This window comes from Nicotiana tabacum, chromosome 19 (assembly GCF_000715075.1).
Source record: "Nicotiana tabacum cultivar K326 chromosome 19, ASM71507v2, whole genome shotgun sequence".
NCBI classification, from domain to species: Eukaryota; Viridiplantae; Streptophyta; class Magnoliopsida; order Solanales; family Solanaceae; genus Nicotiana; species Nicotiana tabacum.
In genome coordinates this window covers 62,449,595-62,476,558 of record NC_134098.1, presented here as the reverse complement: position 1 = coordinate 62,476,558, position 26,964 = coordinate 62,449,595, and the positions used below count along the sequence as shown (strand labels likewise).

General features: G+C 36.7%; 1 protein-coding gene across 2 annotated transcripts; it reads right to left on the bottom strand.

The window, feature by feature from the left end:
- Positions 1 to 206: 206 nt before the first annotated feature.
- On the bottom strand, positions 207 to 25,569 carry LOC107816989 (protease Do-like 2, chloroplastic). Of its 2 annotated transcripts, none has more exons than XM_016642754.2 (21): positions 25,265 to 25,569; positions 22,383 to 22,562; positions 21,766 to 21,816; positions 20,971 to 21,044; positions 20,633 to 20,696; positions 19,376 to 19,420; positions 17,826 to 17,933; positions 17,171 to 17,248; positions 10,848 to 10,914; positions 10,232 to 10,290; positions 9,544 to 9,643; positions 5,868 to 5,947; positions 4,401 to 4,457; positions 2,496 to 2,599; positions 1,999 to 2,086; positions 1,827 to 1,912; positions 1,680 to 1,704; positions 1,523 to 1,594; positions 1,181 to 1,231; positions 997 to 1,057; positions 207 to 909 (listed from the first exon to the last, which is right to left on the bottom strand). In XM_016642754.2, exons 1-21 carry the CDS (start codon positions 25,469 to 25,471, stop codon positions 662 to 664), a joined length of 1,905 nt encoding a protein of 634 aa, XP_016498240.1. In that variant the 5' UTR covers positions 25,472 to 25,569; the 3' UTR covers positions 207 to 661. The 2 variants fall into 2 exon arrangements, with proteins under 2 accessions (XP_016498240.1, XP_016498241.1); XM_016642755.2 differs by having other exon boundaries at positions 22,383 to 22,544; positions 25,265 to 25,563.
- Positions 25,570 to 26,964: the final 1,395 nt, after the last annotated feature.

Below are 26,964 nucleotides of genomic sequence, written 5' to 3'. Positions count from 1 at the left end.
GAAGATGGCCGACAATAGTGGTTGATGGTGGTAATTGGTGATGCTGATAATTGTGGTTGGTAATATATGCGATGGCTAATTGAGATCTGAATGATTATGATTCATACTTTGTCTTTAAAAAAAACTTGATAGCTGAGATCAAAATGATTAAAATACAGGCCATCATTAAGTACAAAAATTTCTTACTTAGGATGATGGTTTATATGTAAATAGAAAGGGTCAGCTCCTTTATTAATTGTTGTAAAAATTGAATCGTGTCAATTACAAAACGAAAAAATAAATAAAGAGAAGCATGTTCCCTAAGGGAGACTACATCCTACCCGTGAAACAAAAAAACTCAAAAATGCTCCATGCCTAATCTATAGTACAACATTTCCACCCACAGGCTAATTTCAACTGGAGGACATTTTTTGCTGTTTCCTCCATTTGTACTGGAAAATGATTATCCACTTTTGTGGCCAATCTTGCAATAGCTTTGACAAAAAGGAAAGCACTAAAGCCCTAATACACAGATTCTTCATGGACAAAATATTGCCTGGTCATCTGTGTCTTTTTTCCGGTGAAGTATCAAGGAACAAATAGCTGTCAAAGTAGACCATTGAAATGATATATAAGAAGATGGCTCCAGGTGAGAAGCTAAACTTAACTTCATAGGTCATGATCAAGCCCAAAGAAGCCCCTCGTAGCCGAATTCTGAATTAGAAACTGGACTATCACCAAACTCGTGTTGATCGGTTGCTTCATCTGGTCTGATGGAATCAATATATGGTTCCAAAAGATCGGATGATCTTTCAGCTGGAATACCATAGTCTTTAAGAATACTAGCTGACGCAGATACGGCTGCTTCCCTTTCCAGAACAACCAGGAAGTTGTCCTCAAACTCGAGAACTAGATATTTATCCTTGCAAGCTGCATGAATAAACATATTGACCATTCATAACTGCTCAGGTTAAGGTAACAAAAGCTCAAATGATGATTATCTGTACCAACACTTACAATCCACTAGATGAGCCAAATGGTGAATGTTCCTAATTCGAGTACCATTCAACTTCAAGATCTGCCAAAAGAATGTTATTTGAGCAAGAAATATAAATGACTAATGGAACTTAGATGTACAAACCAATTATTCTTGTTTCAACTTGGGAAGGATTATAGAATCAAAGTAGAACAAATAACTTGCCTGCTCATTGCTTATATCCTCGTATCCAATATTCACTTCATTTGCCAAGACCTGTAAGTAAAATAACGATTAACAACATAACATTCCTTACTTGGCCTTAACCCGTCAGCATCATAAAAGAGGTGGCATTGGGTAACCTAGTGAACTACATTACAACCTATTTACCCATTTTTTTCACTTCAATGACATAATACTTTTCCCGGAAGTTTACGGTCCCTAGTTCCTGTGCTCCCAGTTCTGGCTAGGGCTGGGTGTGTTCAAACTTTCAAGTCCAATATGGAAAACAGCAAGTGGCTCGGGGCTGCAGATTGATTGTCAAAGTGAAATTTTCTCTTTACATACCTGTGATAGTACAACAATCTGTTCTCCGTCGAACTTTGCCAGAGAGTATCGAGCCTTTGTCAATAGTTTTAGCTGACAAAATTCAAAGAAAACAGTTAAGTCAATCACAGTAGAATGTTTGCAATCTTATGAGCAATCACCCATTTGTGAGACTCACCCCTATGCTATCTTCACATTCTTCCCTGGCAAACAAAGATGAACAAATTGATTTCAGTCTGAGAATTGGTGCACCAGAATCTACTCAATGAGATAAGAGAATGCTAGGCCCATTAAGAAAATACAAGGATATCTTTAGTAATCTTACCCTATTAAGGGTTCGGATAGTGGTGTAAACACCAAGCCGGCAACTATTAGGTATGAAGGCTGACCGCATTCTATGTGATAAGGAACCTTCAGAAGAGAGCAACTGATTTAAATCAATTATACTGAGATTATATGATGGCGTCGACAAAGAAACAAAGGGCCAGCAAACATACCAAATGCACACGTGGCTTCAAAACTGCTTGAACTTTCATGAATTCCCCAGCTCTAATAATACCAAGCTCGGCTACATCACCAGTGAACCTGAAGAGGACTAAACCTTTGTGTAACATATAAACAGGAATATGTGCAAACTTTACAATAAGGGGGTAATATGGCTAGGGAGCATGAGGGAATTCAAATTTGATGCTAAGGATTTAGTGGATTAAGTCATCAAGAAAATAGAATCATTTACTAGTTAACCCTGATTGTAGTATAAGACGATAATGATCCCACTAGCCAAAGAAAAATCAAATGAAGAAAATTTTTGATGCAGAAAACAAGGAAACATCCAAAGTAGTTTCTTGTAAATTTGGCATTACCGCTTAAGAAGCAGTTCCAAACTTAGTCATTCAAACTGAAAATGAAGTGACTAATTTTTGTCAACACTGTATTGCTTTTGGGATTATGCTTAAATGCAAATCTACTTTCTCTGGAAGTAACTAAGCTTTACTTTTGACTGATGAGATAGCGAAATGCAATGCGTGCACTAGATCGAAATGGCACTGTCCCTTCACACCCGATATGGACACCATCAAAGCTAACAATCACGTCTCCCTGAAAAAGATGAACCAAGTATTATCCAACCTCGTGACATTACCAAAATAACATCCTAATGATATAGGAAAAACTAACCCTACCAAAGAGACAGGTATACCAATGCGAAATAGGTGGACTAACTAAAAATGATCAAAGATACACTACACTCTTCTTTCCCAAGTCATTAAACTGGTCCCATCACTCATTCTCAGAGCTTGATCTTCATTTTTCCCATGAGGAGATCCCTTATGAGGTGTAGAAACACATTTATTGAATCCCTGAACGCGGAATGGATACTTATGTCCATCAATTATTTTCATAGATTCATCTTCACTTTTACATGAAGGATCAATTATGAGTTGCAGAAATCACATCTCTAGTGCTTAATCAATGTTGTAAAAATGAATGACATGAATACAAATGGTACAACTGGGTCCCTAATCCATATTAGTTGTTATTGATTGTAATTACAGTAAAACTACGACTAGTGGAATTAGGAAGTCGTATCAAACAATAAGTGTAATTAGAAATGGTGTCCCATTATCAATGGGATTAGAATCCCATAAATCATAATATATTAGGAGTTTGTGAATAAAGCAACCCTGTATTGTAGCGGAGAGACAATCTCCCATGTATTCTAAAACTTTCTACTCATTCATCTAAGTGATTTTCTACATTGTATTAAGACTTAGCACGGAGAAACTTTTCTCTTTTAGCATCTTAGAATTCTCGACTAAGTCTAGGCCAGGCATCTTCAAATCATATCTGTCCTCTTTGAAATCTCGGACCAATATCCCAACACAGTAGACAGGTAATAGTTTCTAGAATTCATAAAATTCACTCCAGCAAGGCCGCAACTGTCCAAACCCTTCAGCGGCTATTTTGATACCTATCCTCACATCTCCTGTGACCGTACAATTACTAAGAGAAGGAAGTTAGGTTGCAAAATTACTATTCTTGGTGTAGTGCAATCTAATTGTGGTCCATGAAAAAGAATTACTGACCATTTAATTAGACTATTCAAGAGATTTCAGCAAATAAAAAGCTTGTGTAGGAGAGAGTTGATGCTCAGTAATCTAGTCTCTCATGAAAGCACTAGACCCAAAGCCAGTTCCTTTTGGTCTCTTAAGACTTGCCAATTTGTTCTTAGTGTCAGGGTAAACCTTTGTATAATAGCCGTCTCAGTAGAATTTATCATGTTCTTGATGAATTGACAAGATTTGAAGAAATCGGATCTAAACATGGAAACTCATATCAGAAAAGGCTGAAATTTTATCTACTGATGCATATTATTACCGACTCTCCAAAATAATTGGCACAACAAGATAAGTTTTGCATGGTGTTCTTTCTCTCTAACTTAGATCCGCCTATGAAACACTCGTCGACAGATCCTTGGTTGTGATATGATTCACAGATTCGTACAGTAAACAATATCGGCCAGCATGCTTCTCCAGATCTCCTCCACCACCCCATCTTAGGAATATTTTATCTAGTAAACTCCTTAAAGGCTGATTCACCCTTAGCCTCGTAGACCTCGTAATTGGTTTGAGGCTTTTATTATAAGCTATTACTTTCAGCGAGCTTCTCATGAAATACAATTCTATTTTACGCTTCTCAGCTACGCACTAATTCTGACTCCCATTAAAAACATTTCTTATGTTCATGGTCCTGCCAACCCATTAACGGTTATAAGCTTTGAGAACATTAATAAGTAAAACAGAATGCACGAGTACGCTCAAATGTCTTAGAACATAATCATGCATAACAGCAAAATCTCTAGAAGTCAAAAGGTTAATGAACAATTACAAATGGATGGTACCTCTTTTAAGACATTGCTAACATCAGAAGTAGGCTCAACTTTCCGCACGAGTACGCCCTGCAAATCAATTACCAAGCATGTATTAAACAAGGATATCTAGAGATTATTGATTAACCTTTCCATACAGATACTATCAGCAAACACTATGCTTGAATGTCTCGAGCACATTATCGGCTCAGGCATTTTCAATTGACAAATGCAAAATAGGTTTCCTTTCTGATAAGGCATAAATTAGAATTATCTAAGTTGATAAAAGCGCTCAGATGACAGGTTATACCACCTAATTACGTGATTGACCAAATTGAAGGAGTACACACAATTAGAGACTTGAATGCTCATAACAGATTCTTCCACAAGATCCAGCAACATCGCAGAAGAGGATATCATTGATGTTACTCAATAAGGGAATTTCCACTCGAAACGGATTATTTATGTGTTGAAAGATGTCAGCCTGGAGCCTTTACTCAGCTCAATCCCTACCCAGTAAAACTCACTTTTCCCAAGATAGAAACCAAATGACACTTATTCTATTTTCTTTAACTCACTTTTCACATGTTTTAAATGATAACTTCTTTTTGGTTAAAAAGGTAGGGAATTTTATTTATGAGTACCACAAGGTATAAAGAGAGTACATCAGAAATGACTTCCTTCTCCTAGATATTGGAGGAGTGCAATAGATCTGACAGTGAAACTATAGATACAACAATTTTCTTACACCGCAAAAAAACTATTCAAACATCTAGATTAAAAATAAGATATTTGCCACTTTTCCAGAAACACATCTATTTTTTCTCTCTAGCCAGGTGTTCAAAAAATGCAACTAGGTACTGCATTCCAGTAGAGACTGCTTTCCTTATCTGATGACTGACTGTACCAACTGATTACTTTGTTTAATTATTCCTGGCATGACCCATTGATTCCCAAAGATATCAATAAACATAGACCAAATCTGCTTGGTGAAATTACAATGGAACAGTAATTGGAGATGGCAGTGTTTTTAACTGATAACTGGCTCTGTATAATTGGAGATGGCAGTGTTTTATTTAATTATCCACCTTTCCTCTTATATTTAAGGCCATAAACAAAGATTCTGTCCTGATTTTCTGAATTCTATCCCAAAACAAGCCCTTTCTCTCTCTCTGTAGAACTTTAGCCACTGGATCCTTCCCCTTCTCTCACTATTCATGTTGTTGCAGTACCCATTCTCTGTCTAGTAGTAACAAAGTTGTTTGAGGACTTCCACAACTGGGAAACAAGAACAAACAAACAGCTAAATTAAAAAGAAAAAAAGGGTTTCATTTTTGTTCAAATATGGGAATTCGATCTCTCCTCCCTTCCCCTCCCCCACAAAAAGACAATGACCAATAAAAGAATAAGTAAGGAACTCCACAAAGAAAGACATCTGTTATAAAGTGCTTATTCAACTCATAAGGACTTCTTTATATATATATAGCTACAAAACCAAACCTCATTCGAAGGCACTTTCAAGCAGGCACGAAGTGCTGGACTCTCCAATTTTTGCAACAATACTCCAAGGCAAGGAAAACCTGAAATCACAATACTGTTAGATAAGCTGTTGAAAACCTACAGGAACAAAAGAAGCCTTCAAATCAAATCATATGGAGCATTGGTAGTTCTGTAACGCATAAAGGATGGGACCATGGAATTTCGCACACAACTAATTGCCAAATTACTATGCAGTATTTTTTTTATATTATTGAAGTGTGAGACCATCATATCTAAAAACTTAAGCTGTTTGAGATAGAAAACTTTAATTTACTTAATTATATCACCAACATGCCCCCTCACGTGAAGGCCTGATTTCTTTTTATGGGCCGAACACGTGGAAATTCTTTTTGACAGTGAGTGGCGGTGAGACTAGAAACCAAGACCCCTGTGTACTTTAATACCATGTTGAAGTGTGTAACCTCATCTAAAGCTTAAGCTGTTAGAGAGAGCACACCTTTATATACTTAATAATGTCTTCAACATTGATAAATGAATTTACTCTGAAATAATAGAGATAAAAAATAGGCACCACATGAACAAATGAGTGGTTTACAGTAAAAAAATAAAAATCGACAAATTAGTAACTAGAATTGAATGGACCAATAAATTTTTGAAAGTTACAGGTTAAAACTTCAACCTATGTTTGACATAATTACTAAAATAGCAATGCAATTAGTAGGAACCATTAGAACTAGCAATGATAAAGTAATACTAGTGCCTATATTGCTTGAGGGCTCACACACCATTACATGATAGACCAATTTACGGATTAAGGGCAACAAACGTAATAAAGGAAGTCATTTTTGAATAAGGATGCATTGGGAAACGATAATGGCGCGGCTTGCCCTCATGCCCTCCCACCCCCTTCTCTCTAGGAATTGATTCTCACTGTGACCCTTTATCTATTCACATTATTTTTAAGTACTTCCTCTGTTCTGAAAATGACGAAAGCGTTTGGAGTAGGAGGGTCAAATCATATAATTTTCGTGTGCATTGGAACAAAAAACTTCTGTCTTTTTACTCCTCTATCCCATTTTGTGGCATTGTTTGACTGACCAAGGAGTATAAAAAAGAACTTTTAAAACTTGTGGTCTAAAACAAGTCATAGACATGTGTAGCTATAAATCATCTCATTAAGGGTAAAATGAGAATTTTAAATTCAAATTGTTTCTAAATATAGAAAAGTATCTTTTTTTGACAGACTAAATAGAAAAGTTTGCCACATATATTGAGACTCAGGGAGTAGAAGAAAATTTAAACACTAAGAAACTAGATGGAGAAGAATTGCGAATCGCAACCAGTTATAACTATAAAAATTTAAAAATATAGAACATCTTAGTAAAAGAAAAAAACTTTTTGCTTGCACAAACTGTAATAGTGCCAACTTTTAACATTCTTTAGCAAAAAAACTTCACACACACCCTTATTATCTTTTAGAATCAAAGAAGCATCAGCATTTTCTGCCAGAAGAGTCCATGGCGCAGAAGTGAAATGCTTTGGTCCTCTCATTTGCAACCTACCCATTATGACAGGCTGACAATATGCAGAAAGATTCTAGATACTCACGTAAGAGTAGAGCAGCTGCAGTAGCAACTGACAAGTTGGTTAAGTTTCAAAATAAATTTATGTTCAAAGTTTAGAACTGGGCTTTTTTATAACATGCAACTCGAAAGTGTTAAGGGGCATCACTCAACCTCAAAATGTAGCTGATGAAGTGAGAACTGCCCAAGATCATATAAGGAGACAACATATTCTCTCAACCAACATAGGACACTATAACGCCCACTCCTCCCTTCCCTTCACCCTCAAGACTAGACATCTAGAGCGGGAACATTATAACATGGGAGCCCACAACTGAGTAAACCAAGAATATGGATAGATCTGGCTCCATTACCATACTAAGAAAATGGGCCTTGGCCCTAATTGGATCCCAAAAGCTAGCTCATGCGGTGAGAAATACCAAGACCCTAAGAAGACAACAAACCATTCCTTCAACTCTTTGCTTGCCCAAATTGCAATAGTGTTATATAAAAAGGGATGCGTGAAATACCAACTTTTGAAATTCTTAAGCGAAAACCCTCATAAGCCTACCCTTGCTTATCTTGCAGAACAAAGAAGCATCAGCACTTGCTACCAGAGAAACGTCCATGGCTCATAACTGAAATGCTTTGATCCTCTCATTTGCAACCTACCCATTATGACAGGCTGACAGTACGCACAAAGACACTTGATTCTCACATAAGAGTGGAGCAGCAGCTGCTGCAACCGACAAGTTGATTAAGTTTCAAAATAACCTTATATTTTTTATTTTATTTTTTGAAAGACAAGGAAATTCTAAGTTTAGATCATTAGAAAACAAAATTCCCGACACAGATTTTAATGGTCAAGGCTTTTAAACTATATTGCAGCTGGACAAGTAATACCAATATGTCAGAACAGAAGGCCATCTGCTTGAATTTTCCACTTAAAAGAGAGAAGTTCCCTTTCCCTTCTTATCTCCACCAATCTCAAAGTGCTTACACCGCTTGATTGGGTGCTGGGATACATGTTTGCACCCTTGGCATTGCAACCTTAGCACAATCTTCTTGGTAGTTTTAGCCTTCTTGTGGAAGACAGGTTTTGTCTGTCCACCATAACCAGATTGCTTGCGATCATAATGTCTTTTCCCTTGAGCAGCTAAGCTATCTTTTCCTTTCTTTTATTGAGTAACTTTATGCAGGGTGTGCTTCTTGCATTCCTCCGATTTGCAGTAAGTCTTCTTAGTTTTTGGTTTCACCATTGTGAGAGCTAATGGGGTTTGTTACAGGAAGCACCTTTTGGTCTAACGGCGTCCACAGAACCTTTTTAAAACTGGGATTTTCTGTTCAAGTTTAGAACTGGGATTTTCTGTAACATGCAACTCAAAAGTGTTTACATTTGGCGTAACCCAACCCAAAATGTAGCTCATAAGGTGGAACCGCCCCAGATCGTATAAAGAGACAAAACATTCTCTCAACCAACATGAGACACTATAATACCACCCTCATCCCTCCCCCAGGGACTCTCAGGGCTACACATCTGGAGCATGAACAATACAACATGGGCATCAACGCTTCAGTAAACCAAGAATATGGATAGGTCTGGCACCAGTACTATATAAAATGAACCTTGGGCCTAATTCAACATTTCAACCCCAAAAGCTAGCTCATGAGGTGAGAAATGCCCAAGACCTTAAGGAGATAATAACTCATTCCCTCAAGCAATGTGAAACACTTCAACAAAGAGTATTTTAAAAACAAAACAACAAGTATAGTCAACATTTGCAGGTTCTGAATAGGTTATCTTTCTTTCCAAATTTAATTGAATTTTAGACATTTGGGTTGGATGCTTGTAAAATCCTAATTTCACAGGATTTAAACCCAAGTGTGTCCAATTGAAGGTTCTTTCCTAGTGATTCACCCAGTGGCAAATAGTTGTCATTTGGAAAATCAAAATTCTTGCATACCAAACAGAATAAGATATTGGAAACAAGACAGTGTTTGCAGAGTCCTGGATATTTAGGTAGTTTCCCAACATAGCAGAGTCCTGGATATTTAGGTAGTTTCCCAACATAGAATACCTTAAATTCATATTTTCACAAAAGAGGGAGACTCACCGCTGTACTTCCCGTTCCTTTCATAGTCTTCCAAAAAATGAGACACTACAGTAGTTGGGATGACATAACCAATATTTTCAGTCTCATCTGACCTGTAAACCTAAAAGACTTGTCTTGTCAAAACATATATCTTAAAAGAAAGCACGAACTTTGAAAAGAACTTTTCATAGCATCAATTTGTCATAGTTGAAGAAACCAGCATGATGATAACCATGTTTTGACGGGGAAATGCACAAGGAAAATGATTCACACACTGATCAAAGGGCAGAACATGTTGCTGTTCAGATTCAGGAAATTTGAACTTGTAAAGCAGAAAATATCAAGAAAGGCTTCAAATAAGCAAAAAGTATAAAAAGTAATTTGTGATATTATTGATGAGGTATATCCGTATATGGCTTCGGAGGCAATTACCAATTCCCAATGGTAGTAGTTTTATGGTCTGTCTTGAGGCAAGGTTTCAGGCTAGTTCAAACATGCATTTCCGAACCAATGATGATAACTGTAGCGGTAGAATGAAGAACTAGTGCAATTAAGTAGTCATAATTTATAAACCATTTGAAACTTGAAGAGCAAAAGCTGCATTCCAATTTATAAAGACATTATTTTTTATAGACCAAATGGTAAATCCACAAGAAGCCATAATTTAGTAACCTGACAATAGCAATATCAGATTCTGACAAGAAACTACCTGAAATGCCACCCCTATGCACTCTCCATCGTCATTGAATGCAGGGCCGCCACTATTACCTAAAACAGTTGCTATTAGTAGCAGAAACTACAGTACAGAGAGAAAGCACAAGCCATGATCCTCGTACAAGCACTTGTACGAAGTCATAAAAAAAAGTTAGATTTTCTTTTCTTTTTTGTTCTGTTTTTTATAAGGTATAAAACAAGTTAGATTTGATAAATGGACCTCGGGCCTAACTCAAACCCAAAAGCTAGCTTATGAGGTGAGGATTGCCCAAGATATAAGAAGACCAAGGACCTCAAATCTCTCCGATGTGGGACAATTCAACACCCCCCTCACACCCAGGCCTGCAAACTGGAGCGTGGACAACATAAATGGGGGCCCAACATCGGTAACAATAATTGGATGGGCCTGACTCTAATACCATGATAAATGGACCTTGGGCCTAACTCAACCCCAAAAGCTAGCTTATGAGGTGGGGATTGCCCAAGACCATATAAGAAGACCAAGGACCTCAAATCCCACCAATATGGGACAACTCAACAAGATTAATAGGAGAAATTTATTGGGCATGGTTTTATAAAGCAAGAGCCTCATCATCAATATCCATATTTACCAGGATTTATTGCTGCGTCAATTTGAATGCCAAGCAGCTCAGATGATCCATGAGCATATGATGTGACCTAATGATGAAGACCAATATATGAGTTAGCACTAGTATTCAACATTTAGGAGAACAAATTAGTATAATGTGTTGTTTATCATGAGGAGTAAAAGGGAAGAGCGACTTAATTTCTAACAATTTCCCACATTTCAATATTAACTCAGAAATAAGGAAGTTGTTAAGTATTTTTGGTGATACGTAAAACACCAGAGCCACTGTAAGCTTGATAAACTTTAACTATAACGATAACCATTACAAAGTGGGCAATAGTAAGAAACAAAACAGCGTAAAAGTAAAAGAAAATTCAAAAAGAGAAAAAAACAATTATCACAAAAAAGAATGGATATTCGCCATAGTGCCTAGCTTCCATCAACATGCTAAATTGCTGGACGTCATTGATGGAATGTCATTTTGCCCACTGTCTAGGTAATGCAATAGAGATGTTCCGCAAAATTTAGTTTAGGATGAGGAACCTGATCTATAGTCAACGAACTGCCTTAAAGCATAGGTTCGAATTGTCGATTAGCATGATTCAAGGAGATTTAATTTTGGAGATTGTTGATTAGCATGAATTTAGGAGATTTGACTATATTTAGGAGATCTTATTTTATTTTATTTGATTTGATAGATGGATTGATTGTATATATTTATTTTATTTACTTAATTAGCATTAGGAGCTTTGTATTAATTCCCTTGCTCATGGGATGTAAACATACACTGAAATATAAAAAACCTTTTCTTCTTCTCAAAATCTACATGGTATCAGAGTCATTGCTGCCTTTTGAGGTGAGTTATCTCCCTCGCAGCATTAGGGTTCCGTTTTTATCAAAGAGGTCGAGTTTTCTCTCTCTCCTGATGGTTGTCCGCAACACAAACTCCTATCGGTCAGTTTTGTTTTTGGAATTTTCTTTTTTATTAGAGTCGCTGGAACATTCCGAACATATCCCTACCAATTTTGATTTTTTCATTCATCGGAGCTAAGGTTCGCTCGAGACAGATATGGTTTCCAGCGAGGCAGATTATTTTTGAGCAATTTTCTTTGGATTTCCTTCTGATTGGGCAGAAATATGGAGACATTCAAGGAGACGGTTTCTGAAGAAATCTTGTCTTCAAATGAAATTCAGTTTCTCCGTCGCCTCCTAGCCAAACTTGACTCCGCTAATGTTGCCACATTCAATCATGTTCAATCAGGTACTGCCTTTGCTGCTCACCTTAATTCTTGGATTGTTAGATTCTGGTGCAAATAGACATATGACAGGCTCTTCTAAAGGCATTCAAAACTATTCTCCGTGTCTCAAAGGAGATAATGTTAAAATAGTCAATGGTTCTTTAACACCTATCTCTGGAATATGTTATGTCGTTTGTACTCCTAATATTAAACTATCATCCGTGCTCCATGTCCCTGAGTTCCCTGTCAATCTTTTATTTATTAGTGCCATCACCAAGGCTCTAAACTGTAAAATCGAATTCTTTCCTGGTCATTGTATTTTTTAGGATCTTCAAACAGAGAAAAGGATTGGCAGTGGTAGATTGCGTGATGACTTGTATATATTATATGGAATTCAAAACTCTGGTCAAGCATTTTTTGGGGAAAATAAGGATGTCAACCAAGAAATAACACAGCGGCATAGACGGTTAGTACACCCATCATTCTTTGTTTTGAAAAAGTTATATGCCAATTTGTTTTCAAGGACTCGATTTGAATCTTTGTTCTGTGATGCGTGTGAATATGCCAAGCATACTAGAAACTTAACCTGTGAGTGATAATAGAAGCACAACTACGTTTATGACTATTCATTCTGATCTATGGGGTCCTGCCCAAACTGTTTCTCTATCTAGTAGTCGATGGTTTGTTACTTTCATTGATTGTTGCACTAGGATGACTTGGGTATATTTGTTAAAAGCCAAAAGTGAAGTTTTCTCTTGTTTTCAGTCATTTCATAAGATTATTTGTACTCAGTTTGATGCCAAAAACAAAAAAACTTGAGAACTGATAATGGCAGCGAATACATGGATAAAAGATTTGGTGCTTATTTGGAGTCCAATGGGATAGTCCATCAGACTAGTTGTCCTTACACTAGTGCACAAAATGGGGTCATTGAAAGAAAAAATAGGCATCTGTTAGAAGTAGCAAGGTCTCTTATGTTCACCATGCATCTATCAAAACCTTACTAGGGGGATGCTATTCCGGCGGCTGCCTATCTTATCAACAGAATGCCACTTAAACCCCTCAATTTTCAAAGTCCTTTGGAAGCTTTAAAAGGTAAGAATGAATATGTTGTTCCTCCAAAGGTGTTTGGGTGTGTTTGCTTTGTCCACACTAGAATTCTGGGAAACTTGATCCTAGAGCTATAAAGTAGGGGTGGGCATAAAATCCGAAAAATCGAATTCCGAACCGGACCGAATTAATTCGGTATTTCGGTTTCGGTTTTTTCGGTATTTCGGTTCAATTCGGTACTAAATTTTCGGTATTTCGGTATAACGGTACGGTCCTCGGTAATAGGATCTTGACAATTCGGTATACCGAAATACCGAATTTTTAAAGATCATGTAGGACCTATACACTGCACAGCCCAAGTGCCCGACCCAATATTTTAATTCTCTAGGAGCCCAACCCAAAAAGACTACCCAGGCCCCAGTTAGGCAGTTACCCTAGTTTCATACTTTCAGTCTTTCACTCTCACTTGGAATTGGTAATTAGAAACCTAAGAGATCGGCTGACCGGCCACGGCTGTGACCTGTGAGAGAACTCTGAGAAGTGAGAATTGAGAAACAATCTTCAATCTTCAACTCTTCAAGACTTCAACAGGTTCATAACTTTTACCCACATGTTGAAACAATCTCTTGAGAGAGAAATTTTTACCCACTTTTACCCACATGTTTTCTGCTTATTCTCAGTTCATTCATTTCAAGATTTATTCTCCTTGTTTGAATTTCATTAGCACTAGTTTGAAAAGTTTGTTAAATTATGTAACGGGTGTTTCATTTTATATGACACTGTCTCATTCATACATTGTTTTTTAATTTAGAATTTTTTTTTTTAATTCTGCTGCTACTATTAATTCAAAAATTAATTTTGTTCTCATTCTGTTGTTACTGTTAATTCTGCTACTGCTACTGTTATTTCTGCTACTGTTAATGTTGCTACTGTTAATTCTGCTACTGTTAATGCTGCTACTGTTGCATATACTTTCTGCCAAAAGATTACATTAAACTTGGCCATTTTCAGAGAAAAAATTTGCAGCCTATTAATGCTGCTACTGTCGCATGTTTGTTGAATAGTGGATTAAGACATTAAGCCACAAGAATGTGAGTTGGCTCCAAATGCTAGCATTAGAAAATGCATCATCTCTATTTACTTCTTTCTGAAGAAATGGCTGTTCAATTTCATTGTATTTCTTGGATGAACAGTTAGACAGTGCATTGAAACATAGGAGAATTGTCACTCGTTAGTGTTGCTTATTTAGCGAATATTAAACCGAAACCGTACCGAACCAAAATAATAAATACCGAACCGTACCGAAATATTTTGGTACGGTATTTGGTATACACAATTGATAATCCGAATACCGAAATACCGAACCGAAATTCTCAAATACCGAACCGAAATACCGAATGCCCACCCCTACTATAAAGTGTGTTTTGAGTGGGTATTCTCCGACACAGAAAAGTTACAAATGTTATCATCCTCCCTCTAGGAGATCTTTTGTTAGCATGAATGTTATCTTTCGAGAATCTGAGCCATATTTCAGTATTACCTCATCACCTCTTCAGGGGGAGAGCAGTAAGGGGGAGAGCAGTAAGGAGGAAGAGGTGATTCCACCTAGTTCCATTACTAGACCTCTTGATGACTTTGTCACAGGGGAAAGTGAAATTGGAGAAAGAATTCAGGGGAAGACTATTGGGCATTTGGATAGGCCTGATTAAGAAAACTTAATCAAGGAGAAATAAAGCAGAAGAATACATCATGCAATCTACCGAAGCTGAACCTTCTTCTACTGGTTAGATATCTACATTTCCTAATGAGTTAGATGTGCTTATTGCCTACAGAAAAGGAGTCAGATCTTGCACCACCAAACACCCTTTATCTAATTTTATCTCTTATGATTCTTTGTTTCCCTCTGATAGAGCCCTTGCCTTATCTATTTCTTCTGTATCTATTCCCCAGAATTGGAAGAAAGCTTTTGCAGATCCTAAATGAAAGTAAGTTAAGAAATGAAGGCCTTGTCAAAAAATAAAACTTGGGAACTTGTCACTTCACTACCAGACAAGAAGTTGTTGGCTGCAAATAGTTCTTCACTATGAAGCACAAAGTTGTTGGCTCAATTAAAAAGATTCAAAGCAAGATTGGTGGCTAAGGGATTCACTCAGACTTATGGAGTGGATTATCAAAAGACATTTGCCCATGTTGCAAAGATGAACACTATTAGAATTCTTTTGTCTTGTGCAACTAATCTTGATTGGGACTTGCAACAGTTTGATGTGAATAATGCATTTCTTCATGGAGACTTAGAAGAAGAGGTGTATATAGAGATTCCTCCTAGATTTGATACTGTACAGAGTCAAGGAAAGGTATGCAGATTGAAGAAAGCTTTGTACGGACTGAAGCAATCCCCCAGAGCTTGGTTTGGCAGATTCAGCAAAGCAATGAACTCCTTCGGTTACCAACAAAGCAATGTTGATCACACCCTCTTCATAAGACATCAAACGGGTAAACTCACTCTTCTCATAGTTTATGTTGATGACATAGTAATGACAGGGGATGACAAAGAGGAGATGGCCCGATTGAATAAGTTGTTGGCACATGAATTTGAGATCAAGGATCTAGGAAAATTGCAGTACTTCTTGGGAATTGAGGTTGCAAGATCCAAAAGAAGAATCTTTATTTCTCAAAGGAAGTATATTCTGGATCTCTTGAAAGAAACTGGTATGACAGGTTGCAGACCCGCAGAATCTCCCATTGAAAGCAATCACAGGTTACAAAGCGGAGTTGGAGAGTCAGTTGATAAGGAGAGATATCAGAAGTTAGTTGGAACTCATTTATCTCTCCCACACTAGACCAGACATAGCCTATTCAGTTAGCTTGGTGAGTCAGTTCATGCATAATCCCCAAAATCCTCATATGAAAGTTGTCTTTCACATTTTGCGGTATCTGAAGTCTGCTCCAGAGAAGGTTTATTTTTCTCCAAACATGATCACCTCCGAATAGAAGCCTTTACAAATGCGGATTGGGCTGGATCTCTAGATAACAGAAGATCTACATCCGGTTATTGTACGCTCGTATGAGGAAACTTGGTTACTTGGTGAAGCAAGAAGCAAAGTGTAGTTGCTAGATCAAGTGCGGAGGCAGAATATAGAGCTATGGCCCAGGGTGTTTGCGAACTACTTTGGCTACAAAAGCTACTACAGGAACTGAGACTGTCTGAAAAGGGAAAACATTCCTTGTACTGTGACAATAAGGATGCCATCAGTAAGCTCATAATCCAGTCCAGCATGACCGAACAAAGCATGTGGAAACTGATCGGCACTTCATCAAAGAAAAAGTTACAACTTGTGTCTTAAGTTTGTTTCATGTGCCATCGGAAAAACAACTAGCTGATGTGTTTACCAAAGGTTACAACAAGCGAACTTTCCATACTTTGAGTTGCAAGTTGGACATGTGCGACATCTTTGCACCAACTTGAGGAGGAGCGTTGATTAGCATGATTCAAGGAGATTTGATTTAGGAGATTGTTGATTAGCATGATTTCAGGAAATTTGATTATATTTAGGAGATCCGATTTTATTTATTTGACAGCTGGATTGATTGTACAGATTTATTTTATTTCCTTAATTAGCATTAGGAGCTTTGTATAAATTCCCTGACTCATTGGATGTAAACATACACAAAAATATAAGAAGCCTTTTCTTCTTCTCAAAATCTATACTAATTTTGGAAGTAGAAGCAACAATATGCAAGGTATCTCTTTATTGCTTCTATACCATGTCAGTAATAAGCATTTGTGAAATTCATGTATTATCTATGGAGGTTCCTAAGTTAATATTTCACAGTTCTTCTAACTGTAGCAAACTGTTACTCTTCAATATCAATGTGATAAGAGAAAGAGCAATCATAACATGTTAATCCAAATGGTGTGACCAGAAAATGAGAATGAGCAGCACAGGCGAATGGAGCAATACGGACTTTTAATGAAGATGAAGACATTCAGTCACTGCCTGGTAGCATAGATAAATTGATGCAACATTAAACTGAAATCCAAACAACATAAACAGACCTCAATTCTTGATACCACCCCTTTGGTCACAGAAATAGTATCTCCTCCAAGCGGATAACCTACAACAGTTACAGCATCCTGCAAGTCAGAAATAACTTCCAGCTTAAGAATTATACCTATGTAAATTGCAACAGAACTGGACAGATTTAAATTTGGGTATTAAAAAAAAAAGTCAAGATTTCAACTGAGCTTCAATTGAAAATGGTTCAGCAAACTTCAAATGATAAAGTTATATATCCATATGGCTATTAGAGGTTTTCACTCTCTGTGAGCCACAAATTAGCTATTCACAAAAATTAAGCAAGTTTTTTTAGCAAAGATTTCCTAAATTTCATGTAGATTTACTATTATTACTCCTCATACAATAATTACATCCAAAGAAAAGCTAACCATCAACTATTATTTCTACAATTGAAGCCTAACATTATACCAAGCTGCTGGCATAAATAAGACATACCAGAACCACTAATATCAGAACCAATCTCAACCTTATGATAGAGTATCGGCAAATCCAAGATATATTCCTCCAAAATCAAGTTTGATTGGAAAACATTGTATATGACAAAATTAACATAAATGAGAAAGCAAATATTCCAAAAATACATGCATATATTTGGCAGCAGAACTTATCTGAACTGATGAATGTGAGACGCACCTGCAGATGAGGCAAGTGTCCAAAGCGGAGGGGTTCAGCTCCTTCCCAGAAGTCCTTACTTTCAACAGATAGCAAGGCTATATCACACTCCACTCCTCTAGCCAGAACCTGCATTTAACAGACGATGAAACTAAGCGTCAAAATCCAATGACATTTTAGCTTGACACCACTTTTTGGTAAAGAGCCTTTTGACACCACTTTTCACCTAAGAACACTTATCTTTCCGATAGATCAGGCCTAAATGTAATCATCTCTCACTCAGCTTCTGGTTTTCAGCATAAAATAAGAAATCTTGTTAAAAATATTCCAGGAACCAAAAATCAATTACGTTATAGCACTTTTGACACTGACTCTCGTCTATAAAAACCAACTTTTCAAACGATCAGGCCCCTATACTCACCTAGCCTATTATTCTCAACATCAAAAAAGAGATCTTATTAAAGAATAGCATCCCTTTGTTCAATTTATAGTCTAACATTTAGCAGGCATCACCAAAATGCATCGTCTTAAAGTATTTGCCGGTTGTCAAGACTCCAGATTCAATTTATTATTTAGCCTTACAAAAGAAAAGAAAAAAAAATGGAAGGGATCTATTTAGTTTACCTATCAATTGTTTAAAATCGGAAACTTTTCAGGAGCTCCCAGTGCGGATGGTATTTGCATACGCACATATGCAGAGGGACAGAATGAGAACAGTCGAAATAATGAATGGAACCACCGATAACTAGAGGACTGTAGTTCTTGTCTTCTTTAAATAAGAAATCGCACAAGACGCAGGTCAAACCAAAACTTCTAAGAAATAGTTAGCATACCCTACTGGATTTGGTGAAGTCAACATCTTTCAGTTGCACCTAATAGGCACGGACTCAACTCAGACACCTTGACCACACCATAATGTGTACACTCAAATAATAGACAAGTAAGTTTAGCCTGTACCTAATCCGCATTGAAAAGAGTAAAACGTATCTATTTGATACCTATTTTTGGGTCCAGTATGACTAAGTTAAAGAATAAAACTGTCTTTATTGTGTCAGATTATAAATATACCAAACCCTGGAACTGCACCACTTCATCTAGGCATTGATAAAAATAAAAATCAATTGCTTTTGAAGCTAATTTCTTAATTGAAGTTCCACAATTATTTGAGCGAAAAAAGAAGAAGCCAACTTCTTATTCTCTAGTAACATCTTATTTCAATAAGCATAAAATTTCCATCTTATAAATTTAATCATAATACCAAATGCAATTACTGCTCTTTGAAGGAATTAGCTGAAAGCTCCAACCTTATGTTCCAACAGACATATAACATGCATTGTCAACTAACTACTAACCCAAGGGCCCGTGGTAAACCTGCTAAGTGGGTTGTGTCACATTTCCTCTTACCAGACCCCAGGTAGAATGTTTTGGTTTAGATCAGCAAGCAGTTGGGCTGGGTGAATATCTACGTCTACCTCACCCAAGTTTGCATCCTTAAGCTACCACATAAAAAAAGATTTACAAGAAGACTCCCAGGTAATATAGGCATTGATAAATCACCATGAAAAGCATACCTTGGCAACATACTTAGTGTCATCTCCCCTTCTCTTCACTTTAACCTGCCACCAAAAAGATACTCATCTAAAAGTGCATTTTTTTATATGCATATACTAGAAAGTTTAATAACGATGTGGGTAAGAAAACCTTCTAAACATGCAAGAGGTCTCAGGTCTCCACCATTTATGACTAGCAAGTCAGAAGCCATGTATACACTTGAGAATAGTGAATAACAAAAGTAGGGCTTAAGAATGGACCTTGATGATACGTCCATCAGTTGTCAAAAACAATATGGATGGAGTAAATTGCAAAAAGGGATGGACTTTCACGTGGTGATGTGGATTAGGTGGGATATTTTTTTCCCTGGGTTAGATAACCCAAACGTGACCTCTTTAAGTTTTTTTAAAGCCAACCTACAGTTCTCTAAGACTTTGCACAGTGCCATCCAAATCGTTTAGAATTTCTCTTTGCCATCAAGTTTAGAGATTATTGCCCTTTGCTATGCCAATCATTTTTCTGGCGGAAAGGAAGTCATCCACATCTGGAGACATGAGCCTCTATTTTTTATGTCAAGTTGTTTCGCATTTGAGTAGTCCCAACACCCCTATCGCTGTAATTAGAGGGAGAAGTGCACGGAAATTTTCATTACCATGCTTTTAGATTCCCTTTCCAGCAAGTTTTTGACAAAAAAATGTTGCCGAGGATGAAAAGCTGCAACAAAGTTCAAAAAAACTAGAAAAGAAGTGTGACTATAAAATTTGTGGAAGGCACAGTGCAAAGCCTAAAAAGTAAAGAAGACAAATCGCGGAGTTACTTTTTCACTTCTACATCTTCTGCACTTTTTCTTTTTTATAACAAATCAAAAGTTTGCTTCCTTCACGGATTCACCTTTAACAGAAAAAAGAAATAAAGTGCATGTTAACCTTTTTCCAAAAACGCAGTCTAATCCTAAAGTCAAGCCTTGATCTGTGGACCGTGGTTATGGATGACCGAGATATTCCCTCCTCTCAGAAAAAGAAATATTAACCACACTTCGGTTTACATAACAAAACAGAATTACAATTATCATTTACTGGTCCTGATATACAATTCACATGTCACCATTTGCTCTAGTTTAAGAGCTTTCTATTATTTCATGAAAAATGTTTTCTAGAAAAATTCATAGCAGGCATTATAATATAAAAAAATCATATTCTAAAAAAACCAGATATACACATAGAAGACTCAGTTAATAAGAAGATTGCCAATATAGCAAAGCAAAACTGCAAAAATACCTGGGTATGATGTTCAACACAATGTGCATTTGTCAAGAGTTTCCCATCACCAATCATGAAAGCACTGAACAGATCAAACAACAGTCAGAATCGTAGACACTCCCACCCCCTGTCCTAAAAGATGTAACACACACACACACACATAATATTGAATTATCGTACAGAACAACAATTCCTCATAAGTAATTACACATTATGGAACAACTTCATTCCATGTCTCCTAATGAGAATCAAAAGCCATTAAGCCCAATCGAGAACAACTTTTTGCAGGAAATTTTCCTTTTTCTCACAACTTTTAACGGAAATAATAAATTAGAGCGAAAGCTGGAAATGCATGCCTTCCTGTACTTGCAAATTGTCTTTGTTTCTGCCATGGGAGGGAATAATCTGGAGCGGTGTGTGTACAGTAAACCTACAGATAAGCATAATGGAAAAGGAAAAAGTTAGTCCATTACATTTTAAATTTATCATGCATTCCGGGAAATGATTAAATCCAACTGCACATGCAGATATATGTGAAACGACTATTCATACTGTTGATATAGCTACTGATGCTAAAAAGAAAATTGACTGCCATTCATTGTTTATGGAGGTCTATGTCATTTTATGTCTCATCTTAATATTAGGGTTTTTTAGACCCTAATACTAAAATATTGAAATCAACTTATGTCAAATGGAAGAGCCAACCAAGCATACAAAAAATGCACCAACAGTTTTTTTTAGGCTAGCATAAAATATTTAAGATCAGATTATGTGGTTTTCTATTTGGATACAACAATATACGGCTTAAGACATCAGATAATCGGGAATTTAGTCTCAACTCTAAACACAGCAGTGAAGATATCATTAAGCAAGGATGAGCTGAGATCAACAATTTGTTACAGGTTTAGTAGTAAGGGTCAGTATAGAATGTTGGTAGGAGCTAAAGGTTATACCTGGTAGGAGCTAAGAAAAAATACTTGGTAGGAGCTAAAGGTTCAATCCTCCACAAGTAATAATCGTAGAAAGAGAAAGTACAGATACAAATTCAGTCAAACAATTAGTAAATTAAAAAGAAATCTCGAGCTTCAAAGATGAGGCCTCCAAACGAAATGAGCATAATAAAAATATTGCCATGTTAACCACATATTTACCTTCACAACAGCATTCAGAAAAGTTGCATCTTCAATGATACCAGTTTCTACCTGGAAAAGAAAGCAACTTGGATAGAGTGGTGTAGAACAGAAAGACAACATGGAACTTCGTTTTGGGACATGATAAAGAAGAAAGGACTTATAAGCACCAAACTAATATAATTCAATGAGTAAAACCATTAAGGATCATATAAACGGGTGAATGGAAGCTAACATGGAGATAACACAAAAGTATCAAAGTACACGCGAACTTTGATTGTCCATGAGAACAGCCTTATATCTAGCAAAACCAATCTCGAGAATATTGTTGTTGTTTTCAAGCACGGCAAAGTACAGTGAAAAGGTGACACAAACATAGAAAAGTAGAAGAAAATGTATATTGCATCTCAACCAGGCTAATTAATGACTCTTATGGACATATCAAGAACATCACTGTGTGATTAAAACTACGGCAGAACCAAGATATGTGAAAAATAATAAGGCTTTTCAGGTTCTCAACTCCCCCTCCCTCAGTGACCCAGCTTTTTTCCTTTTTATTTATAGCTCTCATGAATGAGAAAGAAAGCAAGCCACCTCAACAGCACAAACAGAGGAAGTAATATTACTGTCTTTCATACCTGCTGCTCCTTTGACTCAAATACAGCTCCCTTTCCTGCTCCTTTCCTCTGCTGACCAGATGATTTAAATGCAGTTGATTGAGATCGCCCTGCTTCGTTTTTACTGCTTCTACCATCTTTATTTGCTAAATGCCTTTCGTCTTTTGATCTCCATGGGAAGTTCTGTTTACCAACTGCTTTCTGAATCCATCCTTTGCTTGTTAAATAAAATCTTTACTCATGAACAAAAAGAAAAATACCTTTTTCCTAAGTTAGGACAAAGTAACATGACAAGCTGCACGGCCACGAGTACTGAAAAACACGAACTCATAAGAGCAATTCAGGCTATATGAATCATCAAACTTACGAGGGATTCAAGCACAAGCTAACAACAACAAAAGCTTTTGCTGCGTGTTTCCTTCACCAAAACTTTCTTTCACTAATTCACTAGTTATATCTTTTTCATCAAGTGACAACAGAACAAACAAAAAAAAATTTGAATTCCAACTTCTCTAAAAGAGTGTTATAGGAAGTTGCCAAAAGCAGAAGATATAATAGCCTTTGAAGAATACAAGAGAGCTAAGGGAGAAGCTAAGAAGGCTATTAGTAAAGCCCGAGGGGAAGCTCTAGATGGCTTGTTCCAAAAGTTAGGGACACGAGAAGGGGAGAAAGAATTTAAACTAGCACGACTGAGAGAGAAGAAGGGTAAGGATTTAAACCAGGTGAAGTGTATTAGAGACGATTCTCAACAAGTGTTGGCATGAGATAACGAGATCAAAGAGAGATGGAGAGGCGATTTTGCTCAATTGTTCAACTCAGATCAAGAGAATAACATTTTAGACCACTATATGTGTGTGTATGATAGAAACTTTAACTACACTCGTAGAATTAGGACGATAGAGGTAAAGAATACCACGAAAAATATGAGGATTAGAAAAGCTTGTAGTTCAGATCGTATCCCTATAAAGGTTTGGATGTGTCTTGGAGAGGTTGGAGTAGAATGGCTCATCACGCTATTCGATGCTATACTAAGAAGTGGTAGGATGCCTGATGAGTGGAGGAAGAGTACCTGTATGCCAATCTACAAGAACAAAAGAGATTCAAAGTTGTGCAAACTATCATGGCATTAAACACATGAATCATATGATGAAACTCTAGGAAAGAGTGATAGATCGTAGATTTAGGAACACGAGAAGAGTGACAGAGAACCAGTTTGGATTTATGTCCGGTAGATCTATAACAAAGGCATATTTTTTTTAAGACGATTGATGGAAACATATTGCAAAAGGAAGAAAGATCTACACATGGTATTCATTGACCTAGAGAAAGCATATGATAGAGTACCACGAAAGGTCCTTTGATGGGTGATGGAGAAGAAAGGAATTCATATTAAATATATAAATGCCATAAAGGACATGTATGAAGGAACCCTCACTAGTGAGAAAACAACAGTAGGAGATAAGAGGAGTTTCTTATAATAGTGGGTTTACACTAGGGGTCGGCATTGAACCACAACTTGTTTATCCATTGATGAGCTAACCAACACAATACAAGATGAAGTCCCATGAGGTATGTCATTTGCTGATGATATTGAATTAATTGATGAAATTAGCGAGGGTGTCAACCAAAAGCTTGAACTATGACCGGCCATCCTTGTTCATAGTGGTCGGGGAGTTTTCTCCAAACTACTGGTCAGGAGTTTAAGGATGGTAAACGGTCTCAAAACAAAAAGACTAAATACAATGTAAGTTTAGGCAGCATCAGAAGAATGGAGTTGAGGTGAGACTAGATGGGATTTCGATGCCAAATGCAACAATTTAGATATCTAGGATCGTTGTTTCAAGAGAATGAAATAATAGATGAAGATGCTACTCATATGATTAAAATCGAAATGATGAAACGCAAAAGTACTACAGGGATGTTATGTGATAAAAGGATGCCTAAGAAAGTGAAAGGTAAGTTCTATCGAACAGCTATAAGACCTAGAAAGTTATATGGTAGTGAATGTTAGGCTTCTAACTATACAAAAACGAATACCAAAATGGATGTTCGATCATAAAAGATTAGATAAGATTAAGTGACTACATATGCATTAAGGATAAACGACAGAAGATCGCTTAAGATGGTTTGATCATGCCCTGCATCGACCTACATATGCACCAGTCTGTAGGTGTGAAACTATAGTGAGTGAAGGAGTTAAAAGAGAACAGGGTAGACCTAAGATCACATGGAATGAAGTTGTCTCGAAAGACCTACAAATTCTTTGAATCAATGCAGACTTAAAGATATAGCATAACGAAAGAAAAAGATCCATATAGGTGATATCTACTAGTTGGGAATAGATTTTAGACTTGTCAGAACTTCTACTTTATTTTATTTGGTATGATGATGATATGACTTGAGCTAAATGAATAAGTGAGGACAACTATAGCTGACCCCAACTTGTTCGAGATTGAGACATAGTTAGTGTTGTTGCAACTTCTCTAGTTGTCTTCTATCTCTTTGTCAGCTATTGTTCTTTACATCTTGGCTAATGGAAATCATGCATGAACATATCTGTATCATATCCACTGCTTATATCTTTCTACCATCTACTGCCAAGAAAAAACATAGCAATACAAGCATTCATGTGTGCATTTTACAAACATAATAAAATCCAGTAAACCCAAAATCTTAAATTCATTGGTCATTTTTGCACTTACCTCAAGGGGTATAATTACTGATTCAAGACTTATACTAACCAGGAAATTATTAACACAAACCAATACGTCGGCATTTTCTAAAAGTAAACAGTTCAGAATTCAAAAACGCAATAAAAAGACCTTTTTTATTAAGATTAAAGAATAAAGCCAATGCTTAACTGGAAATTAATTAAAGACAAGAAATTGGGCTTGGTAATGTACCTCTGAGGTGGAATTCTTGAGACCCTTCTTTGGATCTTGATTCTGATGTACAGCTTTAGGAATAAATAAAGAAGAAGAAGAAGAAGAAGAAGAAGAAGAAGAAGAAGAAGAAGAAAAGGGTCTTATGGGTGTTGAGAAGCGGTAGGACGTTAGAGAGTATAGTGAAGTGCCGGCAGAGAACCAGCACGTTGCAGCTGCAGCTGCCATATTTATGTACTAAGAAGACGTAGCAAATGCAATGAGAAGACTAATTGGCTATAGTGTTAAAGAAAGGAACTTGGACTGTTTTCCTTATCCACAAAGTCGTCCTGGTAAGGTAAATATTCACACCTTTTTGGGTTTTGGCGCCTCCTCTCTCTTGTGACCGGGTCCCCCAAAACAAATCAATTAGCTACTTAAATAATAGGTTTAAGGTATTTTTTCGGTTTCTACGGGCTATTTGAAACTTTATTATCAAAAATATCAAGTTTTTCGTATTTACCCGACCTAAACACGCTTTAGCTACAAAAGATATACATTTGTTTAAACTAGAATCCTTTCTGCGATAGTCTTCCTTATTTAGACGTGTAATTTTGGGATCGCTTATATTTCAATTAGAGATTTTACTGATGCAATCATCGCATCATAATCAAGGCAACATATTTGTATAATCCTTCTATTATGCATATTTTCTTTGGTTATCATCGCACCATAATCAAGGCAACATATCTGTATTATCCTTCTATTCTCTGATTTTCTCTAGTTTCCTCTGGTTTTCCACAAACAAAGGTTTTGAAGGAAACAATTACAAACAATTAGCTACAATTGAATTAAATTTCGCGACATAATGTCAAAATTAGCGATTATGCTTCAGCTCAACGGTCAGTGGGATAGCGTTGGGAGATACAAAAATTTTGATGTTGACGGAATTGTAGTCAATAGAGATTCAAATTATAGTCAATTGAATTCCGCAATTGCAGAGCATCTAATGATCGATACCTCCGCAAAAATCATCGAAATCAAATACACTGTCAATGAACGTTGTCCTCCAATGAAAATTTGAAACGATATGGGAGTTTGAGTGTATATGGAGACGAAAAAGGAAAACAAAAACATAGGAATGTATCTACTGTGTATAATAATGCGTGATTTCGATTTGGAATGCAGTATGTCGAATGCGAGCACAATTGCAGGTTTGCTCTATTTTTCCAGTGCTAATGTTTTTTCCAATTTCAAGTGTTTTACAATTTTACTACAAATTATCTACAATAATACTACATAACAAATGTAGTTCAACTGTTATGTCCCTACAAGTTTTCTGTCAAATACTAAACACTTGAATATACAGAGGTCGGAATTACTATACTTTTAATTGAGTGCAGGTACTTCTGATTATCGTAATACTAACGTGGTACAATTGTCAAGCAATTGTAACACAATTGGAAAAGTATCAGGAACAGTGAAGTTGATTGATATGCAAACATCTCCGACAATTGTGGAATATGAAAGTATCATCATAACAGAATATACTCATAAGGGTGAAAAGTGCATGTTTTGAGTGTGTTAATTCTTGTGTGAATTGCGGGAGTTCACATCGCTTTTGAAGTAAAAATATGCTCATTACATGTTTATTATGTGTAGGAACAAACTTGCGCGGAAAAGGATCAAATGGGGGGAAATTGGTGAAAAGGAGCTGAAGAGAAAAGTCTCGGACAGCGAAG

Excerpts from the sequence above, each read along its gene's own strand:
- LOC107816989 (XM_016642754.2), bottom strand. The coding sequence starts at position 25,471 with ATGGCAGCTGCAGCTGCAACGTGCTGGTTCTCTGCCGGCACTTCACTA. Across the intron at positions 10,915-17,170 it reads GGGTGGTATCAAGAATTGAG|GTCACATCATATGCTCATGG; the intron begins GTCTGTTTATGT and ends CTTCATCATTAG. Across the intron at positions 2,600-4,400 it reads TTAGCAATGTCTTAAAAGAG|GGAGACGTGATTGTTAGCTT; the intron begins GTACCATCCATT and ends CATCTTTTTCAG.